Genomic DNA, 25441 nt, shown 5'->3' with positions numbered 1-25441 from the left:
GATAGATAGATGTTGGAACATCTGGATTTATACTCCATGTCATTTAACTTTTCCTCCAGACTTTTCACCTCCCTGTCCTCTGTTTTCACTGCATTCTGGCAGATATCCTTGGCTCTACCTTCTGCTTGTTAATTTGCTCCTCAGTTATGCCCATTCTAATATGCAATCCCAGGCCATTTATTGAGTTTATTGTAATAATCCTTTTTAACTTTCAAGATGTCTAATTGGTACTCTGTAAAAGCCGTCTCTTTCTTTTTTTATTTTATTTTTAGAGGGAGAGGGAGAAAGAGTCTTAAGCAGGCTCCACACCCAGCACAGAGCCCAACTTGGGGCTTGATCTCACTACCCTGAGATCATGACCTGAGCCGAAAGCAAGAGTCAGACACTTAACTGACTGAGCCACCCAGGCACCTCAAAAGCAGCCTCTTTTTTAAATGTGATAGCCTCTTATTCCACTGATGTTAAAGTTTCTGTTCGCTTGGTTTATCCTGCTTTTCTCAAATACTAGTTTCTATTTGAGTTGGGTGCCTCTCTCTCATGTTAGCAGTACTCGGCAGTGTGGTTTCTTGAAAGACCAGGTATACCTGTCACTTGTCTCTTGGGTTTAGTTGATCTTCACTCCTTCTGGATGACAGAGCCCTACTCCAATGTGACTTCTGCTTCTCTCAGTGGAGTGGGAGGACTGTTGAGGTTGCCTCAAATGCAGTTTGCCAGCAATCAACTTGATAGTTGCCCTTGTATAGTCCACAGCCACATAAGAGATTCCTGGTTGTCTACTATGGATGTTTTGTGCCAAGAATTTTCATTGTCAAGGTTTTTGGAAGATGATTAAGGCTTTGGACAAATTGAAGAATTTATATTCATCTTTTAATTATTTGTAGTTTATTTGGTTCTTTTCATCCTCCTACATCCTAGTTTTAAAATATGTTCCTTATTGACACTAGCTGGCTTAAACTGTTTAATATTCTAAACTTAGGAGGTGCCTGGCTGGCTTAGTCTGTAGAGCATGTGGCTCTTGATCTCAGGGGTCATGAATTCAAGCCCCATGTTGGGTGTGGAGCCTACTTTTAAAAAATGTATTAATATATCTGGACTTAGGGGCACGTGGGTGGCTCAGTCGTTAAGTGTGTGCCTTCCGCTCAGGTCATGATCCCAGGGTCCTGGGATCGAGCCCTGCATCGGGCTCCCTGCTCCGCAGGAAGCCTGCTTCTCCCTCTCGCACTCCCCCTGCTTGTGTTCCCTCTCTGGCTGTGTCTCTCTCTGTCAAATAAATAAATAAAATCTTAAAAAAAAATAAAAAAAATATATCTGAACTTAGATAAATGCAGTTTCCAACAAATCTTTGCACACTGTACTTTTAAAAAATAACTATAGGGGCACCTGGGTGGCTCAGTCCTTAAGTGTCTGCCCTCGGCTCCGGTCATGATCCTGGGGTCCTGGGATCGAGCCCGACATTGGGCTCCCTGCTCTGCGGGAAGCCTGCTTCTCCCTCTCCCACTCCCCCTGCTTGTGTTCCCTCTCTCGCTGTGTCTCCCTCTGTCAAATAAATAAATAAAATCTTAAAAAAAAAAATAACTATAGTCGTACTTAGACTAAAGGAGAAGGGGAACAAAGGGTAAATAGAGGGGAAAAGCAGCAAAGAAAAATGAAGCCAGAGTAAGGGATAAAAGAGCAGATAGAAAAAAAGGTTGCTATTTCATTTTCTGTTTGTGAATGAGATGCCCTCGGCCCTAACCAACTTGGCTTTCACAGTTCCTATTAAGTTATTTATAAGGGCAGCTACTTTTGCTTTTGCTTTGTCAGTGCTTACTTGTTGAAGACCTATAGATTCTTTCGTAATCACATGTTTGTTAAAGTTGGATGATGCTGACAAGCAAAGTTTTGGGTAAAGACGTGCCACAAAGCTCTTGGACTTAGTAGCTGGAACCTGGATAACTGGAATTGTCTCCAGAATGCTTCCCAAATGTTGACTGAGGTATTCACAGCTTTCTTCAGTGGTAACCACCAACTCTTCCATATTGTACACATGAAGGATGTGCGTTGGGTCCCCCAGGAAGATTCTGAGACAAAGATGGGAGTACAAAAAATTTACTGATGAACAAACAACAGATTTGGTATAATAATTATAATTAAAACACTAGCAAAGATTTTCCAGGATCTGTTCTACACTGTTGACAAACAGCCTAAAAGAAAAATAGCAACACAATTACTGGGTATTTACCCCAAAGATAGAAATATAGTGATCCGAAGGGGCACATGCACCCCAATGTTTGTAGCAGCAATATCCACAATAACCAAACTGTGGAAAGAGCCTAGATGTCCATGAACAGATAAATGGATAAAGAAGATGTGATATATATATACAATGGAATATTATGCAGCCATCAAAAAATGAAATCTTGCCATTTGCAACGACATGGATGGAACTAGAGGGTATTATGCTAAGCAAAATAAGTCAATCAGAGAAAGACAAGTATCATATGATCTCACTGATACGAGGAATTTGAGAAACAAGACAGAGGACCATAGGGGAAGGGAGGGAAAAATGAAACAAGACAAAACCAGAGGGGGAAACAAAACTGGAGGGGGAGACAAACCATAAGAGACTCTTAATCTCAGGAAACAAACTGAGGGTTGCTGGAGTGGAGGGGGGGTGGGAGGGATGGACATTGGGGAGGGTAGGTACTATGGTGAGCGCTGTGAATTGTGTAAGACTGATGAATCACAGACCTGTACCCCTGAAACAAGTAATACATTATATGTTAATTAAAAAAATTTAAAAAGAAAAATAGCAACACACATGAATAAATGGTTTTCAGAATAAGAAAGCCGCACGGTCAATAAACATGAAAAGATTTTCAGATTCATTAATGAGGAAAATGCAAATCAAAATAATACTGAAATAGTAGTTTAGATCATGGTTTTTCAAGGAACTTGGGCACTACTGACATTTTGGATCTGATAATTCTTTGTGTTGGGGGCTGTTCTGTGCATTGCAGAATGTTTAGCAGCATCCCTGGTGTCTACCCACCAGGTTAACAATAGCAGCTACTCACCCCTGCCTCCTACGGTTGGATGATCAGAAATGTCTCCAGACATTGTGAAATGTGTCCTAACCAGTAAAATCACCCCTGATTGAGAACCCATTAGACTGGCAGAAATTAGCTATCACAACTCTTGCTGGCAGGAATGGCAGGAAAGTGGATCTTTACATTTAAAGTACTATAGCAATTTTTTTGAAATAAAAAATACATAAATTGTGGAATTTAAGAAAGAACACAGATGAACAAATGGGAGGGGGAAAAAAAAAGAAGAGAGGGAAACAAGCCATAAGAGATTCTTAACGATAGAGAACAAACAGGGTTGATGGAGAGACGTTGGGATGATAGGCTAAACGGGTGATGGGTATTAAGGAGGGCTCTTGTGATGAGCACTGGATAGTGTATGTAAGTGTTGAATCACTGAATTCTCCAAAAACCAGTTGCACTGTATGTTAACTAAAATAAAAACTTGAAATATGAAAAAAAATACATAAACCTTTGGCTTAGCAATCCTACTACTGAGACTTCATCCCATGAAGATACTTCTATGAAGCGACTTACACTATAAACAGCCACTCTACCTCCCCATTTTTCTTCTGTCAGTTTATCACTGTTTAATCACTGATCTGAATCTATTCCTGAGTATTGGTAAGTGTTATTTCCTCTCATTTTAGAACTCTCTTGATAGAGCCCAAGCAGCCAAGAACAAAGGCAACAAATACTTTAAAGCAGGAAAATATGAACAAGCTATTCAGTGCTATACTGAGGCGATCAGTTTGTGCCCTATAGAGAAGAATGCTGACCTTTCCACATTTTATCAAAACAGAGCTGCTGCCTTTGAACAGTTGGTATGTATCTTAGGTGTTTTTTTTCTTCTTTTTGTTTTTTCTATTTGCATAGTGTTTCAGTTAATACCACCCAAATCTAATTAATTTTCTGAACAATTTCAATTGTTTTGAAATTACAGACTTTTTGTTTTCATATCCTTTACATAACTTTCTTAACAGATTTTAGTTTTGCTTGTTACAAATATAACTATATATCAGATTTTATAAAATTAGATAATACAGGAAGCTACAGTTTCTGGTGAACCCATCCTTCTCAACAGTTTGAGGCTATTCAACTTTTTGTCTCCATATGTGGGGTGAGGGGGAGACCACATATTGTAACATATTCTTTCAGTTGCCACTGTATCTTGTGCAGTTTTTATTCGCACATGCAGATTTGTCATTCTTTGAAATGCTATATATAGTAGCTGTTGTATAGTGGGATACTGAGAACATCTTCCTATTGATGAACATTTGGATTGTTTTCTATTTTACCTATTGCATTCAATGTTTGAGTAAATGTTTTCATAAGTATTTTTTTGCATACTTTTGGGAGGATAAAATTCAAGAAATGGAAATATAAAGAAATTGTATCAATACCTACTCCAAACAATAATATATGAACATGTTTGTTTTCTTTCGTTCTCACTGACTTACATTATCAGTCTTAATAATATTTGCCATTCTGGTAGGAGAAAAATACTGTCTCTCGTTTTAATTTACACTTAAGATGTTGCTAAAGTTGACCATCCTTTTCTGTGGTTATCGGGCAATTCTCCGCATTTATTCAAATTTTATGGACCATCTCCTATACAGAAGGTTATTATAGTACGAGCTGGGTTTATAAAAGCAAAAGTTATGCATAGAGTTCAAGGATAACTAAACAATGAACCACTAAATGACATTTTCATAAATGCTTTAAAGAATTAACCTGATCTATAATAGAGGAATGACTGGAGGTGGGGTTGGTACATAAAACAGTAGAGAAGATGGTGTTAAAAATAGAGGAAACCGTATGTGTAATTGATCTGAGGCAGGAAAAGAGTTTGGTGTGATTATAAAGGATCCTGGAGTATAGAGATTCAACTGGAGAGGTAGCAGAGGGCAGATGAGACAAAGCCTTGCAAAGGTAAGGAAATTGGATTTGAATCTGGATGTAATGGGAAATACTTAAGGATATTAAGTAGGGCAGGAACATCCTCTGAAATTGCTTTCAGTGTTCTGTCAAGAATATATTAAAGAGAGGCAAGAGTGGAGACAGGGAGACCAAATAAGGATGCTGTTGTAGTAGCCTAGGTAAAACATGAAAGAAAGCTGAGACCAACAACTTGCTGTTGTATTGGTTGTGAAGGATAAAGAAAAGCAGGAATGTTAATGGTAGAATGGGCAAGGAGTGAGACAGCTAAGTAGAAGTTGAATTAGAAATGTCTCTATTTTAAGGAGAGTGGTTTGGGCTAAAGAGACAAATCTGAGAGCCATCGAATTTTAGATTTTGTATAATGCCAGGACAATAGATGTAATCACCTAGGGAGAAAGAGGAGAGATGAGGCCGAGAGTGTTCCACTTGTAGGACTCAGGTGGAGGGGAAGAATTTAAGCAAAGGAAATTGAGAAGGAGCCCACATTGAGGTAGGCAGAAATCAAGTAGAGTGGCTGTTCTTTGGAGGTTTCACAATAAAGAGGAGCTGAGAAATGGGGTAGTAGCTGCAAGGAATTATGGAATCAAAGGAGGATTTTTTAAAAGTTGGAAAATTAACTAGAATGAGTGTTTTTATGCTCATGGGAATGCTTCAGTAGAGATGTAGATTGATGCAGAGGAGAAATAGCTAAGAGTGAAGTCCTTGAAGTGGGGACAGTATGGATCCAGATCATAAGTAGAGGGGTAGCCTTTGATGAAGAGGGGCACTTCCTCATTTTTAACAGCAGAGAAGGAAATGATATGAGCACAGAGATGCAGGTAGGTTTGTAGATTTTGTGGTAGAAAGATCACCTAAGTAGGTACTTTGCCTGTTTTTGAAAATCAGGTTGCTTTTCTTTATTACAGGTATTTATATCAGCTGTTATAATATATTGTGGATATTAACTCTTTATGTATTGGGAATATTTTTGTGTGTTATGGGACTCTTAATACTCAGCCTCTTAAGTTTCCAAAATTGATTTCTCTTGAACAGTGCTTCCTTTAGTGTGACTTTTTTTAATACTTTCAATTACAGCAAAAATGGAAAGAGGTGGCACAAGATTGTACAAAGGCTGTTGAACTTAATCCCAAATATGTGAAAGCTCTCTTTAGACGTGCAAAAGCCCACGAGAAGCTAGACAATAAGAAGGAATGTTTAGAAGGTGAGGGTATTTTTGTGTTTACATGTGAAAATTACTAAAGGCTTTGTAGTCATTGGTAAATTTATATGAAACTCTGCTTGTGAGTAGAGAAATCACTTGTATTTAAAAGTTAGATTCTTCCCCACCTGAGAATTTGTTTTCTAGTGTAAATTGAGATTGCTGATACTTGAGTATTGTCTCTCTTCTCAGTTATGGAATTAAGTTAGTATTAAGATTTGAAGTTTACATCCCATACATTTTTAACTTGGCAATTAATGAGCCTCAGTGTAATTCCATGAATAAGATACCAGAAAATAGGTTTTAGGTAAGTGATAGTGTTGCTAAGAATCTACATATTTTCAATGATTATCCTAAATAAATATGAAATAATTTTGAGATGAATTATTAAAGAAAACATTTGGTTTTTGCTCTTGATATTTTCAAACATGATTTTATACCCGATTGGAAATTGTGTAGTAGTTGGTACAAAGCATCAAGTGAATTTGCCATTCTCAGTAAATACTGCAAATATTCTGCGGTCTCTAATTGGCCATATTTGCTTCCAAAACTTCAATTAGAATATATAGGCCACTGGCTTTTAAAGTACGTTTTTGTAGGTGACATGGGGCTAAACCAAAGTGTGATTTAGACAAGCTAATTCTGCTAAAATCAATAGTCAGATTTTGCCATAATTATTTTTTTAAGTAACATTATTTAAAAGGAAAAAACCATTTTATTTTTAAAATCTGGACTACCAAGTGAGGATGGTTTAGAGAATGTTTTAGAAAAATTTGAAGTTTTGTGGTGTCGTGTACTTTGGTTGTGGGCGGAAGGATGGTTGCTTTGGAAAAGAGAATTCTGAGTTTTCAGCCAGCCCTTGAAGTTACTAACAGTAATAATTGGTAGAAAGGAGGTTAAGTGGATTTTAGATAGGAGGAATGGGATGGGGAAAAGACATTGATATTGGCATTAGCCAGGTTATCAGAGGAACACACAGCCAATTGACTTGTTTGGAGGATTTGGAATTTTCAGAAACTGAATTCAGAAAGAGTGGGAACAGCTAGTGTTTGAGTATTCTGAAAGGTTGAGAGTTTAAGGAACCACTGATCTTTTAAATGTGAAACCACCTTATCTTGAGCTGTGGCATAACCAGATGAAAATGGTATTTTGCAGCAGATTTAATTGAGAACTCTTGGTCAGATGGCTTTGGACACAAGGAATAACTCTGAGGCCTATAAAAAGAATCAGACATGAGAGAGCCACATTTCACTGATTTGGCCTCTAGGTACTGGCCAGAAGAGAATCTTCCTGGATTCCTTGTTTATTTACTATGTAGAATGTGAGAGTGGTGAGAAACATCACAAACCATGCAGTATAGTCCCTTGGATTTCACAGGTGAGGAAAGTGAATAACCAGAGAAGTGGAATTTCTGAGCTTTGAGTTTGGTTATAGAGTATATAAAACTAAATGTTGAACAGAATCAATTTATTAGAAATAAAATTGATAGCTACATCAGGCTATCAGTTTGGTTTGGCTTTCTATGGTAACATTGTGCCCATTTGATGCTGCTGATCATCTTTGCAATAATTTTATACTTTTATTTTTTCCATCATTTCTAGATGTCACTGCTGTGTGTATACTAGAAGGGTTCCAAAATCAACAAAGCATGCTGTTAGCTGATAAGGTTCTTAAACTTCTTGGAAAAGAGAAAGCCAAAGAAAAATACAAGGTAAGTCTGAGTTGGTCGATAGAGGGAGTATACATTATGAAGGGTCATTTTTAATTTACACTGCTTAAACTTGGATATGATAGTAATGGTAACTGAAATTAGATCTGGATTATATTCTTTTCCTGTGATCTCGGGCTTTTGTGGCTTATCTTTTCAAAATAAGAATGTAGGCTATATCCAGTATGGTATCTGGAGGATACTGAAAGAATTCATCTATATTAGGGGTCACCAAACAAGGCCTATGGGCCACATCCAGTCTGCCACCTGTTTGTTTAAGTAATGTTTTACTGGAACACTGCCCTCAGACATTGTTTTTAAAAAGGCTGCTTTTTAAGCTAAAACAGCAGAGTGGAGTGGTTGTGACAGGGACTGTATGGCCTGCAAAGCCTAAAATACTTACTTTCTGGTCTTTTACAGGAAAAATTTGCCAACTCCTGTCTATATCATTAAAGTTTTTAAAGATATAATATATAAATTGGCACTGGTTTTAGGCAGTCTGTAACAGATGACTTAATTCAAGAAACATTTATTGAACAAAGCAATTTTAGAAGGGTGGGTAGATATGGTCCTTGCCTTTACAGAATTACAATTTAGTGAGAGAGACCATTAATAAGTGTAAAAGTCATGATATGGTGAAGTGTCATGGAGGGATATAGTAGATGCCATGGGACTACCACAGGCATCATTAAATTTCACTGGAGATTTTTTGCTAAACTTCAGTAATGTCGAGTTAATTGTTCCTTTTTTCTTTAAGAATAACTTTTCTCTTAAATTGATTTTAATAAGCTGTATGTTTTTTTAATTTTGCACTCCTGAATATTCACTGAGTTAAACAGTTAAAACGGGTTTCTTCACTGCAGGACTTTGATGTACTAGGATATATTGTGAATCTCCAAGAGGAATGTAGCTGTAGTTGTTCTCAGTCTCTTTAAACTCTGGAACCCTTTTTTCCCTTGATCATTTCCTAGAACAGGGGTTCCTCAAAACACTGTAAGTACCATGTAATAGTCTCACAACCTCAAAGGAGCCTCGTTTCCTTGTGTATATTTATATAATGTTATTGTTGAGTGATTATACTGGTTGGACTTCTGGGGTCGTAAGAAAAATATAAGATAACCTACATTTACATAGGTTCCAAATCAGTTTCCACTTATATTTTCTTTTTTTTTTTTAAGTTTTTATTTGTTTAAGTAATCTCTCCACCCAACATGGGGCTCGAACTCACAACCCCAATCAGGAGTCACATGCTCTTCCAACTGAGCCAGCCACATGCCCCTCCTCTTATATTTTCTAATCTGTTTGTATGCCACCTTTGTGGCACAAAATCACAAAAGACTTTTTTACATTATTGTTTTTATTTTTACAACAACCCTCTAAGATAAATAAGGCAAGTATTTTTATTGCCATTTCGGAGATGAGAAAATGGAAAATGACGTGTACAAGGTCACATGGCTAATAAATGGCAGAGCTAGAATTTGTGTCTTGTTCCTTTGATACTTAAGTCCATTACTTACATTGTTTTCATTTTAAATTTGTAATTCTTTGTGGAAGGCTGGGAGGTGCCTTTTCGAAGCTGAAATAGTAAACTAAAAGACATTAATGATTTACTTAGCCTTCAGTGACTGCTATTTAAAGTGGCAAATGATTGCCACTGTATATTCCTATGCAGAGTCTTCAGTGAAATGCTGAAGTTAAGCAGACTTTTCACTTGATGGGTGACCATTTGATTTAAAATATTAACTTGTATAATCCTAAATTAATACACTGAATCTCTTCCAAAAAAATACAGGTTTCCCCTTAGATTTCCTGTTGTTGTCTTCTTTCCCAATCTCATCTATCCTAGATTAGGTCATTTACTTACAAAGCCAAATTCCCTTTTTCCCCCCCTCCTTCAAATACAAAGGCATTAAATCTATCAAAATAACAGAAATGGTATTTGTTGTGCATACAATCTAAAATATCATATTTCAATTTAAAAATCTTTTGGTTAAATTTTTAAGCTAAAGGATCCAAAATATATGGTAAGAGCCTTATGGCCGTGTTATTCCCTCTACCTTCTTTAAAACTTTATCCTAATCAGACTAAAAGGAGAAATAAAATACTTCTATAATTATGAATCAGGTTGCCATGTCAAAAGTGGTAATTTAAATAAGAAATGTGATTTCATTCAGACTTTCAGTGGCACTTACTATCATGGAGATCTTCAGATGCAGTACCATTAGAGGACAGATGAAAGCCCGTGGTAAATGGACTTAACATTACAGCACCTGTGTAAGATGTGGTCTTGAATGGTTAATTAAGATGCTGATCTTCTAGGACAGAGACCAGCAGGAGATAATTTTTATTTTTTTATTACATTTTTATTTTTAAGATCTGATTTTTAAGTAATCTCTGCACCCAGTGTGGAACTCAAACTTATAACCCCAAGACCAAGAGTTACACACTGTACTGACTGAGCCAGCCAGGCGCACCAGAAGGAGATAATTTTTAACTCATCAGCTATTTGCCTCCTGTGTTACACATTTCACCTTTTTAACTTTTAGTGAGTAGTCCTAGGGGTTCTTGATACGTTACATCTTTGGAGAGGGGAAGTGTCGTTTAATATTTATTTATTTATTTATTTATTTGAGAGCTTGAGTGCACGTGTGTGTGTGTGTGTGTTGGGGGGGGCGGGCAGAGGGAGAAGGAAAGAGAGTCTTAAGCAGACTCTACGCTCAGCCCAGAGCCCGATGTGGGGCTCGATCTCATGACCCTGCGATTATGACCTGAGCCAAAACCAAGAGTCAGATGCCTAGCCAACTGCACTACCCAGGATTCCCAGGGAGGTGTCATTTAAAGCCTGCTTTGAACAGCTGGGATGGGTAACTCTACCTATTCCACAATCTCTTGTCCTGTCCTGTGGTTTGGAGCCTAATATTCTTCAGTTAAGTTTGAGAATGAGATTCCAGTTTTTACAGCAGTCATTCTCACTGTTGTACTAATGTACCTGCTTCTTTGGTCAGTGTTTTCTCATTTTGATATATTTAAACATGATTAAATTTCAGAATCGTGAACCTCTGATGCCATCTCCACAGTTTATCAAATCTTACTTCAGCTCTTTCACGGATGATATAATTTCTCAGCCCATGCTTAAAGGAGAGAAGTCTGATGAAGATAAAGACAAAGAAGGAGAGGCTTCAGAAGTTAAAGAAAAGTAAGTGTATCAAGCATAGTATCTATATAGTCCTACATGATATTCTCAAGAGGATTCCCAGTGAGTAGAGTGGTTGACTATATTGGAACAGGGGCACTAACTTGAAAAGTATCATGTAGCTCAACATCCAAATGTTTTAGTGCAGGGAGGTTTATAAACTATGAGGTGCTTAGGAGTGCCCTCAAGAGTGACTTTCTTCAGAGTTTTTTCTTTGTTTTCTGCTTGCCCACCCATTCTTTGGGCTTCTTGTGTTTGCTCCTATAGAGAATTGAAACCAAAGTACAAAATGCTGTGTTTACAACTGGAGATCAAGTGATGTGATGTGGTATATAAGTCACCTAGTCTGCTTATCCATTTATATTGTGTTTTGGTATTAAAACTAGCTCTCCTTTCTAAGAGAAGGTTCACTATTACTACCAACATGCCATCTTTTAATGAGTTCTGGAAAAATGGGAGTATTGTTCCTGTAGCAAAGCATAGATTTGCATCTATAGCATATTGGAAAGTTTGAGGAAACACTGCTTTTGATTTGTATCTCCTAATTTTTCAACCATTGTTGGCCACCTTTTAAGGGAAGATACTATGCCATAATTGTACCAACATATTCAAATTTTAGTTAGTTGATACACAGTCTTTTCAGAAAATGTAGTTGAGAAGTAAATGTTTAAGATAATGCCAATAATTTCCTCTTCAGGTTAGGGAATAGTCCTTGCTAGAAAAACTACAATGAAGTTAAAATGCAGGGAATATTAGAATGTAATTATTAATTAAGATAAATTAAGAGAGTTCATAAGATTTTGACTGATATAGCCTAAGTTACTTGCCAGTTTTCTGTACTCAGGATATATAACAAATGAAATGAGAAAATATATTCTAACTTATGCAGCCTTATATTTGTAAGACCCCTTAGAGGTTAGCTAGTATAAATTTCCTTTTCAGGTCAAAAAAAATCCCTTCTACAAGCATCCTCAATAAAAGTTACCATCTTATAAGAATAATGATGTTGTGGCCACTGTATTTTAAAAAGTAGGAAAGGGTGTGTTTTTTTAATGCCCCCTCTTAATAGAAGAATCTTCCTTTAAATTTGCTTCTTTGATATTTCCACCTCTTCATTCTAGGTCTGTTTATTTAGGTGAAACAACAGCTTCTGGATGAGAGCCCTTCAGATAATTCTGTGCCTCCAGTCTTGCTCTTCTATAGTGCGTTTTCCACAACAGAGAGTGTTCTTTACCAAGTACAGATTGGGTCATGTCTCTTCCCTTGGCTTCTGTCACCTAAACTTAATTATCTCTTCTCTTCCTGTTGATCATAAAATAACTATTGAGTGACATCAGTGTGCCATATGTATGAAGGTGAATAAGACCAGATCCTTGTCCATGTTGCAGATCAGTCAGTCATTAGCTCATCTTTTATCACATATAAATGCCAAAGCCTGGGCAGTAACCCTAGGTTTCTGCTGTTGACTCTGTTAACCTTTTTCTAAGACATCAAGAAAAATTCCAGTCCTACACTGGAATGTTAAGGGGAAGTGGACAGTTGCTTAACTCTAGTAATACTAAGTGTGGCAAGTTTCAGCATTTGATCCTTTCATAGTAAATAATTTCCTATGTTCATTTTTATTTTCAGTTCTGGATATTTAAGGGCCAAACAGTATATGGAAGAAGAAAACTATGATAAAATAATAAGTGAATGCTCAAAAGAAATAGATGCTCAAGGCAAATACATGGCAGAAGCATTATTACTACGAGCCACCTTTTACCTGCTTATTGGCAATGCCACTGCGGCCAAACCAGATTTAGATAAGGTCATCAGTTTGAAAGAAGCTAATGTGAAGGTACATTTTAAAATGTGTGTGTGGGGGGCACCTGGGTGGCTCAGTTGGTTAAGCGACTGCCTTCGGCTCAAGTCATGATCCTGGAGTCCGGGGATCGAGTCCCGCATCGGGCTCCCTGGTCAGCGGGGATTCTGCTTCTCCCTCTGGCCCTCCCCCCTCTCGTGCTCTCTCTATCTCGTTCTCTCTCTCAAATAAATAAAATCTTTAAAAAAATAAAAAAATAAAGTGTGTGCGTGTGTGTGTGTGTGTGTGTGTGTGTGTGTGTGTGAAGAATTAATTAAAAAAATGGGGCTTGTATTACAGGTTTTGCCAAGTTTTTCACATTGCAGCTGCCATTTTCCAAAAGGCTGTTTTTATTTTGGAAGCAACTACACCTAATGATGATTTGGTGCAGTGAAAAATGTAAATATCAGTGATGTTTATCTTTAGGCAGAAAAGGAATTTTTGTCTTTTTTCTATGGCATCTGGTAACTTCAGCTTCCTTTTAAAGCCACTGCCTACTGTATTAGACTATATTTAGATCGGGGGAAGGGTGATACAGCAATGCTATAGGTAGTACTGTAAATAACATGCAATAGGTAGTAGATAAAATACATTTAATAAAATAAACACATTTAATAATCTGAAAGATTCTATGTTACATGAATTAAAAAGATGGGTTCTAAAAATATGATATAGAGATATACTGAAATATACCAAAAGTTTCTATAGTTGTGTGGGTGGAACAGCTTTTTAGGTGTACATAATTATTTTCATAATTAAGATTTAGGGGGATCTGAATTATATGCGCCTTCTACTCAGTGTTTTAATAAGACAGAGCTTAGCTACCAATTAACTTACTAGTTAACATTGTGATTTTGGTTTTCGTTTCCCTATGGCTAATGATGCTGAACATCTTTTCATATTCTTATTGGCCATTTGTATATATTTTTCGGAGAAAGTCTATTCAGATCTTTGACCTATTTTTAAATTGGGTTCTCTTGTTGAGTTCTGTATATATCCTGGATAAAAGCACCTTATCGGATAGATGATTTGTATGCCTTACTAGTTAATATCTCTGTGGCCTGTTTCCTCACTGAATTAAGTGAATTCCGGCTTATTTCACCTCCAAATGAATCATTCATGTATTTTGTGGAAAAGTTGTTTTCAAGGCCTAAGTATTTGTTAATAAACTACCTTAACCTCTTGTAAACAAAAGGCGTTACGACTGTTCGTTAAAAGTTCCTTTCAAAATGGTTTTCAAATTGAAGATATACTCGTAATACGATTTTTAATTTTATTTCCTACTAATTACAAATATGTTCTGTTTTTATAATTGTGGGGGCATTCTTACTTGTTTCATTGAAAGAAAATTTATGTGTACTTTTGCTCAAAAAATTTTTTGGAGAAGAAACCTATTTCTTGTTTTCATGACCATGACTTTTTGTTTTAATGGCAAGTAATAATGATGACTGTCATATGCCCTGTACAAAAATTAACTCAAAATGGATTAGAAACCTAAATGTAAGAGTTCCAACTATAAAACTCTTGGAAGAAAACCTAGAAGGAAATCTTCTTTACCTTGGATTAGGCAATGATACTTTAGATATGGCAACAGTACGAAAATCATCAAAACTAAAAACGTTTGTAATTAAAAGGACACCATCAAGAAAGAGAAGCCACACTCTACAGAATGGGAGAAGATATTCACAAATCATGTATCCGATAAGGTGCTTTTATCCAGGATATATACAGAACTCAACAATAGAACCCAATTTAAAAATAGGTCAAAAATCTGAATAGACTTTCTCCGAAGAATATATACAAATGGCCAATAAGAATATGAAAAGATGTTCAGCATCATTAACCGTAGGGAAATGAAAACCAAAATCACAATGAGGTATCACTTTATACCCACCAAGATGGCTATAATCATAAAGATGGACAATTAAAAGTATTGGTGAGGATATGGAGAAATTGGAACTCTCACATATTACTGGTAGAAATGTAAAATGATAAAGTCCCTTTGGAAGTTAGTTTGGGAGTTCCTCAGAAAGTTAAATATATTGAGTTACCCTATGACCCAGCAGTTCCCCTCTAAAGTATATAAAGTATATACCCAAGAGAACTGAATATATATATCAGTACAAAAACTTGTACATGAATGTTCATAGCAGTGTTATTCATAATAGCCAAAAAGTGGAAGCAACTCAGATGTTCCTCAACTGATGAACAGATAAATTGTGGTATATCTGTACAATAGAATGATTATTCAGCCATAGTGAAGAATGAATTATTGACACATGGTATGACATAGATGAACCTTGAAAACCTTATGTTAAATGAAGCTAGACACAAAAAGGCCACATGTCCAGTTCCATTTCTGTGAAAAGTTCAGAACATACAAATCTGTAGAAATAGAAAGTAGATTGATGGTTTCCAGGGCCTGGATTAGGGAGGAAATGGGAAATGACTGCTAATGTGTATGAGGTTTCCTTTGGGGGTGATGGAAATGTTTAGAATTAGTGGTGATGGTTGCACAGTTCTGTGAATATATTAAAAATGACTTGTACACTTTTAAAGGATGAGCTTTTGGTGTGTGAATTAGACTTCAATAAAGCTGTTATTTTTTTAAAAAAAACAATTCTAGTCATGACAAACCTTTTCTCATTTTGGTTCTGTAGCTTCGAGCAAATGCTCTCATCAAAAGAGGCAGTATGTACATGCAGCAGCAGCAGCCTCTGCTGTCTACTCAGGATTTTAACATGGCTGCCGACATTGACCCTCAGAATGCAGATGTTTATCACCACCGAGGACAGGTAAATTTATTTTCTTATCAAGAGTTCTGACCTTTGGATTGAGGAATATGGTACCATTTTTGAGAATGTTGTCACAGGTTTCTTTGTATCACTTCTGATAACTGTGAACAAAGTATAGTTTTATAGTTTGGTTGGCATTTATTCAGTCCCATCTTAAATATTTGTCCTTTGAGTTTTGGTATTTGCTGATTAAAAAAAAAAGGAGAAAGAAGCCTACAAATGTTGGCCTGCCTGTTCAAGTTTGGTTTTCAGGTGTTTCTGGCTCCTAGGTTTTCAGTGACATTGAAACATATATTGGACATTTTAAGTTAATGCTAGAATCAACAGGGTGATTTCTGTGGGCTTCTTGGTGTAATGAAATTTTGTCCTGGACTATCTAAATAGTACCAAAAAAATCTCTTCTGAATGGAGTTTTCTAATATGCATATTTGATTTTTAGTAAAGAGATGTAGTGATGAAAGCCATTCCATATCAGCCTCATCTGGGGAACACATGGCTTTATTATCTGTTGAACATGGATGGCTTCTTGAAATGCATTAGGGTGGAATGTATAGGCTATCCATAGAATAACAGAAAAGCAGCTGCCTTCGGCTCAGGTCATGATCCCAGGATCCTGGGATCGAGTCCCATATCAGGCTCCCTGCTCAGTGGGGAGTCTGTTTCTTCCTCTGCCCCTCCCCCCACTCATGTTCCCTGTGTCTCTCAAATAAAAAAATCTCTAAAAAAAAGAAAGAAAGAAAGGTAATTACTGATGTTTGATCCGCTTTGAAATTTTTAAAGTACAGAGATGTTCAGTTTTCCAGAACAGGTTTCTTGCTTAAGAGTGACCAAAACTGCAATACAAAAATGGTGGGTTTCTAATGGGAGTTTTTGGTTTTTTTGGTAGACAGCAAAGTGAGGTTTATTGAGCGATAGCAAAGTGATCCTACAAAGCTCCCGAGGAGGGAGGGGACCCAAGAAGGTTGCCCTCTAATAGTGCTTTAGAAAAAATTGGTTAATAGTTTTAGAATCCTTATTTTATTTTATTTTATTTTATTTTTAAAGATTTTTATTTACTCATTTGACAGAGAGCGAGCGAGCACAAGTACGCAGAGTGGTAGGCAGAGGGAGAGGGAGAAGCAGGCTCTCCGCCGAGCAGGGAGCTGGACGCTGGATCCCAGGACCCCAGGATCATAACCTGAGCTGAAGGCAGCCGCTTACCAACTGAGCCACCCAGGCGCCCCTAGAATCTTTCCTTTAAATGATAAGATTTTCTAGTTCACTGTTTCTAGAAAGTAATTCTATATTGAATACTACATGCATAGCATGATGCTAAACTGTGGTAAGAGACACTGTACTTAACCGGTGCACCTATTATTTTGAATTGTGTATATTTGTCTGTGTGTGTGTGTGTGTGTGTGTGTGTGTTTTTGTTTTTTTCTTCTTAGCTGAAAATACTGCTTGATCAAGTTGAAGAAGCAGTGGCAGATTTTGATGAATGTATTAGATTAAGACCTGAGTCAGCTCTGGCACAAGCTCAGAAATGTTTTGCATTGGTAGGTTCTACTTTATTTTGTGTTTTCCTAAACATCATTTCTATTTCCTATTGTTAACAAAAATAAGTATCTCATTGTCTACAAAACCATCATCTCTTTTTCCCCCAAAGGATGACTACAAGGGAAAAATGTGTTTAGGGTAATAGAAGTGTATTTGCTAAATGAGGAATTGCTTCTGTATTCCTCTGGATGTTTTATTTGAGTTCATCTTGATAGATGTTTCTCCCTGATTTCATGCTCCCCTAAACAGCACTGTTCTCCCTGCTTTTCTACCATAAGCTAGCACAAAAAAACAAAAGCATTTTGAGGAAATACTCTTCAGTCATACCACATAACTGCTCTCTCATCTCACCCTATTAATATTCAGAAACACAAAGCTGAAAATCAGGTAAAATAAATTCATTTTTAGTGAAATGAGGTACTTCCAGTTAACCCTATAGCCTGAGTCCTAAAAGACTTTTTAAAGAAATTGGTCACGAGCACATTTATATTATGGATAAAAAATGTTACTAGGTGAAGCTTAATAGTAACTTTGGTAAAGTAATAAATTATATTAGATTTAATATGCATTTATATGCAAAGTTAACTTCTTACAAGTTAGTATGCCTTCTTCTAGACTATTGAACATCTTGAAATTGTATAATGGCAATGAAGTCATAGTTGTACATAGCCTATGGATCCCTGCTCTGGAGATATTTCCTTGGAACCCTTTTAGATGCAGCAAATTAGGTTAACAAATCACCTGCTTTTCTGGAAATATTTATGTTATTTTGTGTGACTTTTGTAATATGTTAAATTCCATGAGGTTTTGAGTTCTTGATTTGACAGGACTGTGTTGATTTTTTTTAAACAGTATCGCCAGGCATATACAGGAAACAATTCTTCACAAATCCAAGCAGCTATGAAAGGTTTTGAAGAGGTCATAAAGAAATTTCCAAGGTGTGCTGAAGGCTATGCACTGTATGCTCAGGTAAATGTGATTTTTCCTAATTTTTCAGTTGGCAGTCCTTTTTTTTTTCTTAAGATTGTATTTTATTTTTTAGAGGTGGGGGAGGAGCAGAGGGAGAGGGAGGAGAGAGAGAATCTCAAGCAGGCTCTATGCCCAGGAGAGCCCGATACGGGCTTGATCTCACAACCCTGAGATCATGACCTGAGCCAAAATCAAGAGTTGGATGCTTCGCCGTCTGAGCCACACAGGCACCCCTTAAAGATTTCATTTTGAAGTAATCTCTACACCCAACATGGGGCTCAAACTCAGCCCCAAGATCAAGAGTTGTGTGCTCCACTGAATGAGCCAGCCAGGGCCCCAGTTTCCAGTCCTTTTAAAGAACTGCATTTGTATGCTGAATTTCAGTATGGAAATTAGAAAACAGTGCTTCTCTGGTTGCAGCTTCTGTGAACACAAATGGTTTTGTTCCGATTACAATTCTCCTGCCTCCAAAATGGTGTTTTGAATCACCTTAGGAGTGACTCCTATGTTAATACAGTTTGAAACCCTGGCCCTAAACTCAACGTGGGGAAGCTAAAGTCAAGCATTTCCCTCAAGCGTTCATTTGGATTGGATTTGCAGAAGTTAATTACCTTAGGAAAATTTACTCTGTGCAATTGGTGGGAAGAATGTCATGGAAAGGTTTTTCTTCCTGTTTAGATCACTGTCCTTTTGACAGGCTCATTTTAATTTCTCTGGTTTGCCAAATCCTGAACCTTTCCTTGCTTTAGGATTGAAGGTGTGGAAAGTAGAATGTACACTTATTTTCACTTTTTAATTGTAGTCTAAAGTCTTTGAAAACTTACTAATTTTAAGTCATCCATTTAAATGAAAATGGTTAGCTTCTTATAGCCACAGACTTTTTTCTCTAAGTAAATGATCTCGGAATGACTGTTTTCTCTCTTAGTCTTTGAGAAAGTTGCTTTTGGTATATTCATAAACCAGGTATCTCAGTATGCTGTATAATATCTTCTCTTACTCTTTTTTATTCCAAAGAAATGTTTTCCCCCTACCCCAAACATCACAGAAATAGGAAACATTTAAAAATGACCATCTGGGGCGCCTGGGTGGCTCAGTTGGTTAAGCATCTGCCTTCGGCTCAGGTCATGATCTCAGGGTCCTGGGATCGAGTTCCGCGTCAGGCTTCTTACTCAGTGGGGAGCCTGCTTCTCCCTCTGCCTGCCACTCCCCCACTCCTACTCTCTTTCTCTCTGACAAATAAAATTTTAAAAAAATAAATAAAATGACCATCTGGGGTAGACACCTACCTCCAAACCTTTCTGAAAGTTGTTTTGTTTTTAATTTCTTCCATGCATTCTTTGGTCGAGTTATAAGTACCACAGGGTATAACTTTTTTTTGAGCGGGATATGATAAGATTGGCTTATGTTGGATCTGTTCTTTAGAAGTCCTAATATCAGGTCACCTGGGGGGGCTCAGTCAGTTGAGCGTCTGACTCTTGATTTTGGCTCAGGTTATGAGATCAGGTCCTGTGTTGAGCTCCACACTCAGCGTGGAGTTTGCTTGAGATTTTCTCTCTCCCTCTGCCCCTCCCCCTGCTCGTGCTTTCTCTTTCTCTCTAAAATCTTTTTTTCTTAAGAAAAAATGTCTTAATATCACTGCATTGTTAAGAATCGAGATTCTAGGGTATGAAGTACAACCCAAAACTTCTTTAAATTGAGTTTGAAATGATATATTTGTTTTAAAATTTCTAGACAGAATGGTGATAATAAAAAAATGAAACACTGGTGGCTGACCACACACTAATTGTGAAAGCATGTGTGATGTAAAATTTTACAGAATGCATAGGAGTTAAAATAGGACACACATTATAATTGTAGGACATTTTTATTGAATAAGTACACTTGGGTTTATGCATTATGTCTGATTAGGAACAAACCAGAAAGTGACAGCACCATCCTCATCACTGAAATGAAATTCAGAAGGGTTTTTTTGGGGCACAGATTGCTGTGTAAGCAGCTAAAAGAGCAAAGGCCACTGCATAGCTTTTAAACTAATACTAGGTACAACCTCTTAAGAGCTTTTCTCATTGCATTTTTCCCTGTCACTATGCTGCCTTCAGAATAGCTATGGCTTACTTGAGCTATCATCTTATCAGCACTAATGTTACTAGTCTAAAATTTCTATCCTTTGACCCCTCTTTTGATTTTTACTTCTGTATGTTACTTTATATATACACAAATAGTTAGATATAGTGTAACTTTTTTTTTAAGATTCTATTTATTTGAGAGAGAGAGAAAGAGCACAACAGGGGGAGTGGCAGGCAGAGGGAGAGGGAGAAGCAGGCTCCCCGCTGAGCAAGGAGCCCAATGCGGGGCTCGATCCCAGGACCCTGGGATCATGACCTGAGTAGAAGGCAGACGGTTAACAGACTGAGCCACACAGGCATCCCAAGTGTAACTCTCAAGCTTGAGCTTAGATGCTGGCCAAGTCTCAAAGTTAGGTTCAGTGTGAACTGGTATCCATATAAACAAGTGTTCCATTTCTGCCATGGGATTTGCCCTAAAATAGTTGACAGTAGCTGCTTTTTTTTTTCTCCTATCAACATTTTTAAGGAATGACTCTGATAACAGTTAACACATAACTGAATTTATTCTTCCAAATGAGTATTGTCTTTAGAATAAGTCCCTTATGACATAGTATGATAAATTATGAATAAGTGACATGAGTGTACCTGTGAGAAACTGATATTAGAACTGGCACCAAGAGTGGGACTTTCTCTGGTCTACACCATACCAGATCATCTGCTGTTGTATGTAACCATCTGACAAAAAGAAAGAACAGTTAAGATTTCATATTTATAACAATGCTTTGTAAAAAAATAATAATAATAATTAAGATGTAACATTTAAACTTGGTAATAATGGATAAGTTAGGTCAATTTTAATTAGTAAACAATATACTTTTAATTGCTTAGGTTGACAGTTACCTTAATATAATAACTGAAGTATCTCCTCACATAGGCATTAACAGATCAACAACAGTTTGGTAAAGCTGATGATATGTATGATAAATGTATTGATTTGGAACCAGATAATGCCACAACATATGTTCATAAAGGGTATGTATATTTATGGTTCTCCGTTTCTGTAAGAAACTGTGTATCTTGCATGTAATAAGATGGACTTCTTCTGGTCATTAAGAAAGGAAGGGGGGACTGTAATAGAAAGTATCAGTGAGTTAAGTGACAAATTTCTTAATGCTGTAGATGCTTCATTGTTAATATTTAAAATTTTATGTTTCATTCTTATACAGCAGTTGGTAAATATACTGTTTTCACTCTACTTTTAAAGATTTCAGTTCTGAACATCCTGTCAAATGTTAGCTATATCAAAATTAGTTTTTCCAGTCCTTATGTACTTCTCATTTTAAAAAAACTTTATACAAAGTAAAAAAGTCAGCTTTGCAAGGTAAGTTAGTAATAGAGTCTAGACCTTTGGACACTTTTTTCATAATAAGGAATTTGGACTATAAAACCAATACATAATTGAAAAAAATGGTAATCTGATTATGTACTGTTTTAGATTGTTTTTCCTTGTAAATTCATTGAGGGCAGAAAGTGTGCTTGTATTCCTATTGATACTATGCCATAGTTACATCTGCCTGCCTTGTTGCATTTGCAGTTTACTTCAGCTTCAGTGGAAGCAAGATCTGGATAGAGGTTTGGAGCTCATCAGCAAGGCTATTGAAATTGACAATAAATGTGATTTTGCATATGAAACCATGGGAACTATTGAAGTGCAAAGGTAACTTCTATAGTCTGTTCTAAGGAAATTTAAGGCAGCTCCATAGATACTTATCTTTTCATTCTTCTCATTACAAAATATGTTGTCAGTATCCACTAAATTCTTAATATGTCATGCCTTTTGAAGGAAGCTTCCCTCAAAACTATACAACTTTGATTTGCCTTATTTCATTTTTTCCTTTTGCATTAGAAAAGAAAATTTGATCTTTCTCTAATACCTCTTGTGTGTTCTTTCCTCTTTTCACCTATATTATTTCTGTTGGAGGAAAAAATACCTGCAGTGTACTTAGGCAGTGCAGTGCACCATAAGGATTCCTGCCAGAATACGGGAAGATCTAGATCCTGCTACAAATAAGCAACCAGCCAAGTAACTGGACACGTTGAAACATCATCCCTGAGCCCATGAGTTTTCTTAAAAGTCAGGGAGCTAGATAAGATTTTTTGCAACTTTTACTGCTCATAACCTCTTGTTTTGTGAAAATATTTATCCAGAGTTGCACTTGGGAGCCGCCATTAACAGGACTACTGTTTATGCCATAGAATTTAGTGTCGTATACCATCTTAATACTCGCATTGCTGTCCATTTGAGTACTCTAGGCCAGGTACTGAACTTTGGGTATTTTTCCAAATTTTATTTCAAATGATCTTTACCCCAGTCCTTATAAAGGTAGGGATTATATGATCTTTAGTTTAACTGAAGAATGTAGAAACTGATGCCCAAACTGGTTAACAAAGTTACATGACGATCCAGTAGTAGGAATAGGATATTAGCCCCTATATTTCACTGTTGCCAAGTTAACTGATCTTGTTAGGAATCAATAGGGATTGTCTTAACTCCCTGTCATTCAGCCCCTCCTGGGTCCTCTCTTTGCTCCATAGTGGGCAGAATATATATATATAGGCTGATGAAATTTGTGACAATTACATGTAAATATTATTTATTTGCCAGTTAATGTGAATATTCTTGCACTAGGATAGGATGGGATACTGGTTCTTTTTTGAGGAAAGCTATAGTTATTTGTAGAGCCTGGGTTAAGAACGCTGATATGCATTTTGATGGGTTTTCTTGGTATATTAATTATACTTTAAGGAATCCATTCTAAATCCTGCCTTACAAATAAATGAATGAATGTAAATGAATAAATAAAATTGCTCATTATCCTAGGATTTAGCCAGTCTACTGTCTACCTAATAACCAAACATGAACTTTTTTTTTTTTAAGATTTTATTTATTTATTTGACACAGAGAAAGAGATAGAGATAGCACAAGCAGGGGAAGCGGCAGGCAGGGAGAGGGAGAAGCAGGCTCTCTGCTGAGCAAGGAGCCCGATGCGGGGCTTGATCCCAGGATCCTGGGATCATGACCTGAGCCGAAGGCAGCTGCTTAACCAACTGAGCCACCCAGGTGCCCCCCAAACATGAACTCTTAAAAGTTTTTTTTTAAAAAACAAGTCTTTCATGTAGCCATATATTGTGGTAGGAGGTTAAGTACAGTCACCCCAGAGGTCCGTTGTATTTCTTGAGTTTAACTGCATACATATAGTAGGAACTTTATAAGTATTTATTGTAAGATTACAGGCAGGTCTGCATATATACATGGGTAAGACAACTTAAAACAGCTCTTGCTTCTTGGCAAATATGTAAACCCTAACCACATCTAGACTGTGAGAGGTAAATTTATTTTTTTTGACCAAGCATATTCATCTATTTACTCAAAAAACAGATACTAATTACCAGGCATTGTACTAGGATCTGGGAATGGAGAAGTGTCTATTAAGGATGTAGTAAGAATATGAATATATATTCATCTGACTTGTACAGAATGACAATATGTCTATGGGAAGACTGGGGACAGAAGGGGAAGATACTTTTCATGAGGATATTGTATTTGAACTGAGGCTTAGAACAGTGAGGGTTTGATTATAGAGTCAGGCAGAGATGCCATAAATCATCTGAGCATTATATGTAGGTAGGAGAGCCAGGGGCCCCGGGGAACCTGTGTAACTGGAGCAGAGGTGCATGGGGCGGGAGTATGGTGGTAAGAGATGAGGGGAAAGAAGCGGAGTTCACACAGATGTGAAGGTAAGGCCCCTGAATACCGGTAATGTTCTCTGAGGTTATGTCACTGCTTTCTAAAGGAGCCTTATGATGTAGTATAGAAACACAGAATTTAGGAACCAGACAGGATTATAATTTTAAATAAGTCATTTAATTTCTCTAGTCTCACTGTTCTAATCTGTAAACAAAGACTACAAAAGGTGTAAGTACACAGTATTTATAATAGTAGCTAATATTCATTGAGTGCTTCCTATGTGCTAGGCACTATTTTGTTTCTTATACAGAAGCATTTTTTTAGAATCATAAAACTGGGTGGTCAGAAACGTCATTGTAGCATGGGTGGTTCAGTGGTAGAATTCTCGCCTGCCAGAAACATCATTGTATTCTGTGAAATGCTTATTGGTTGTGAAACATTTAAAATTGTTCTTTTAGAGGAAACATGGAGAAAGCCATTGACATGTTCAACAAAGCTATTAACCTGGCCAAATCGGAAATGGAGATGGCTCATCTGTACTCACTCTGTGATGCTGCCCATGCCCAGACAGAAGTTGCAAAGAAATATGGATTAAAACCACCAACGTTATAAAATGGGGGGGGGGCAGGGAGGAGAATGACCCTCTTTTTAGAAGTTTACTCCCTTTTCAACTGAACCCTAAAGACACTGTCATGAACTGTGTTGAATGGTGGAACTTAGTATTTGTGCTGTTGTCATTCGTTACATGTTTCATGTTTAGGTGTTGTGGGAGTGGCTGTTGAAGGAAGTTTGCGGTGTTGCAGCTTTTATTCCCTGTGCAACAAAAGCTTAGAACCTGTTAAAGGGATATTAAAGTTGCAAAGAGTACAGATGATAATTGGCCATGCAAATAAAAACTTTGATTTGTTGATTTGACTTTTTTTTTTGGAGGTTGGTGGGTTATGTTCTGGATGATTGTGTGATTGTGTGTGTGTGTGTGTGTGTGTGTGTGTAATGTATTTTACAGCATGTGGGTTTTTAAATTAACATAGTAAGTGCTGTAAAATAGGTTTCTTTTGGATTCAGTTAATCCCTTTTAGTTTTTTGGGGTTTTTTTTTTTAAGAAAACAAAACTTAAATGGGGATTTTGTTTTAAAGGCAGCAAAACAGACCCTTTAAACCACTGTCAGCATGCACAATGCCTCTGATTCTGCAGAAGGTTAGATTCAGTGGGAACTTAAGCTTTTTGACCCCATTCAACTCCAGTGGATAATGTACATTGTTCTTAAAAGTCCACAGCAGCTGGCTTTCATACAGTAAATCACACCGAAGCAAAATACTCTGGTATATATGCTGGAAGACTGAAAATTAATAGGAGAGTAACCAGGCAAGAGGTAAGATGA

General features: G+C 36.9%; 1 protein-coding gene across 1 annotated transcript in view; it reads left to right on the top strand.

The window, feature by feature from the left end:
- TOMM70 (translocase of outer mitochondrial membrane 70) overlaps positions 1–24967 on the top strand; it is a 35316-nt gene extending 10349 nt beyond the window's left edge. The window contains exons 2-12 of the mRNA XM_028119187.2: positions 3716–3889; positions 6081–6207; positions 7806–7915; positions 10960–11108; positions 12735–12942; positions 15606–15740; positions 17168–17275; positions 18129–18245; positions 21246–21343; positions 21906–22028; positions 24518–24967. Coding sequence (XP_027974988.1) covers positions 3716–3889; positions 6081–6207; positions 7806–7915; positions 10960–11108; positions 12735–12942; positions 15606–15740; positions 17168–17275; positions 18129–18245; positions 21246–21343; positions 21906–22028; positions 24518–24671 — 1503 coding nt within the window. The 3' untranslated portion in view covers positions 24672–24967. The remainder of the gene's footprint in view (positions 1–3715; positions 3890–6080; positions 6208–7805; positions 7916–10959; positions 11109–12734; positions 12943–15605; positions 15741–17167; positions 17276–18128; positions 18246–21245; positions 21344–21905; positions 22029–24517) is intronic.
- The last annotated feature ends 474 nt before the right edge of the window (positions 24968–25441 follow it).

The sequence above is a fragment of the Eumetopias jubatus genome, unplaced genomic scaffold (genome assembly GCF_037043125.1).
Source record: "Eumetopias jubatus isolate StellerSeaLion01/CBP00866 unplaced genomic scaffold, mEumJub1_p1.0 scaffold_1, whole genome shotgun sequence".
Classification (NCBI taxonomy): Eukaryota; Metazoa; Chordata; class Mammalia; order Carnivora; family Otariidae; genus Eumetopias; species Eumetopias jubatus.
This window is presented reverse-complemented; position numbering and strand designations above follow the sequence as displayed.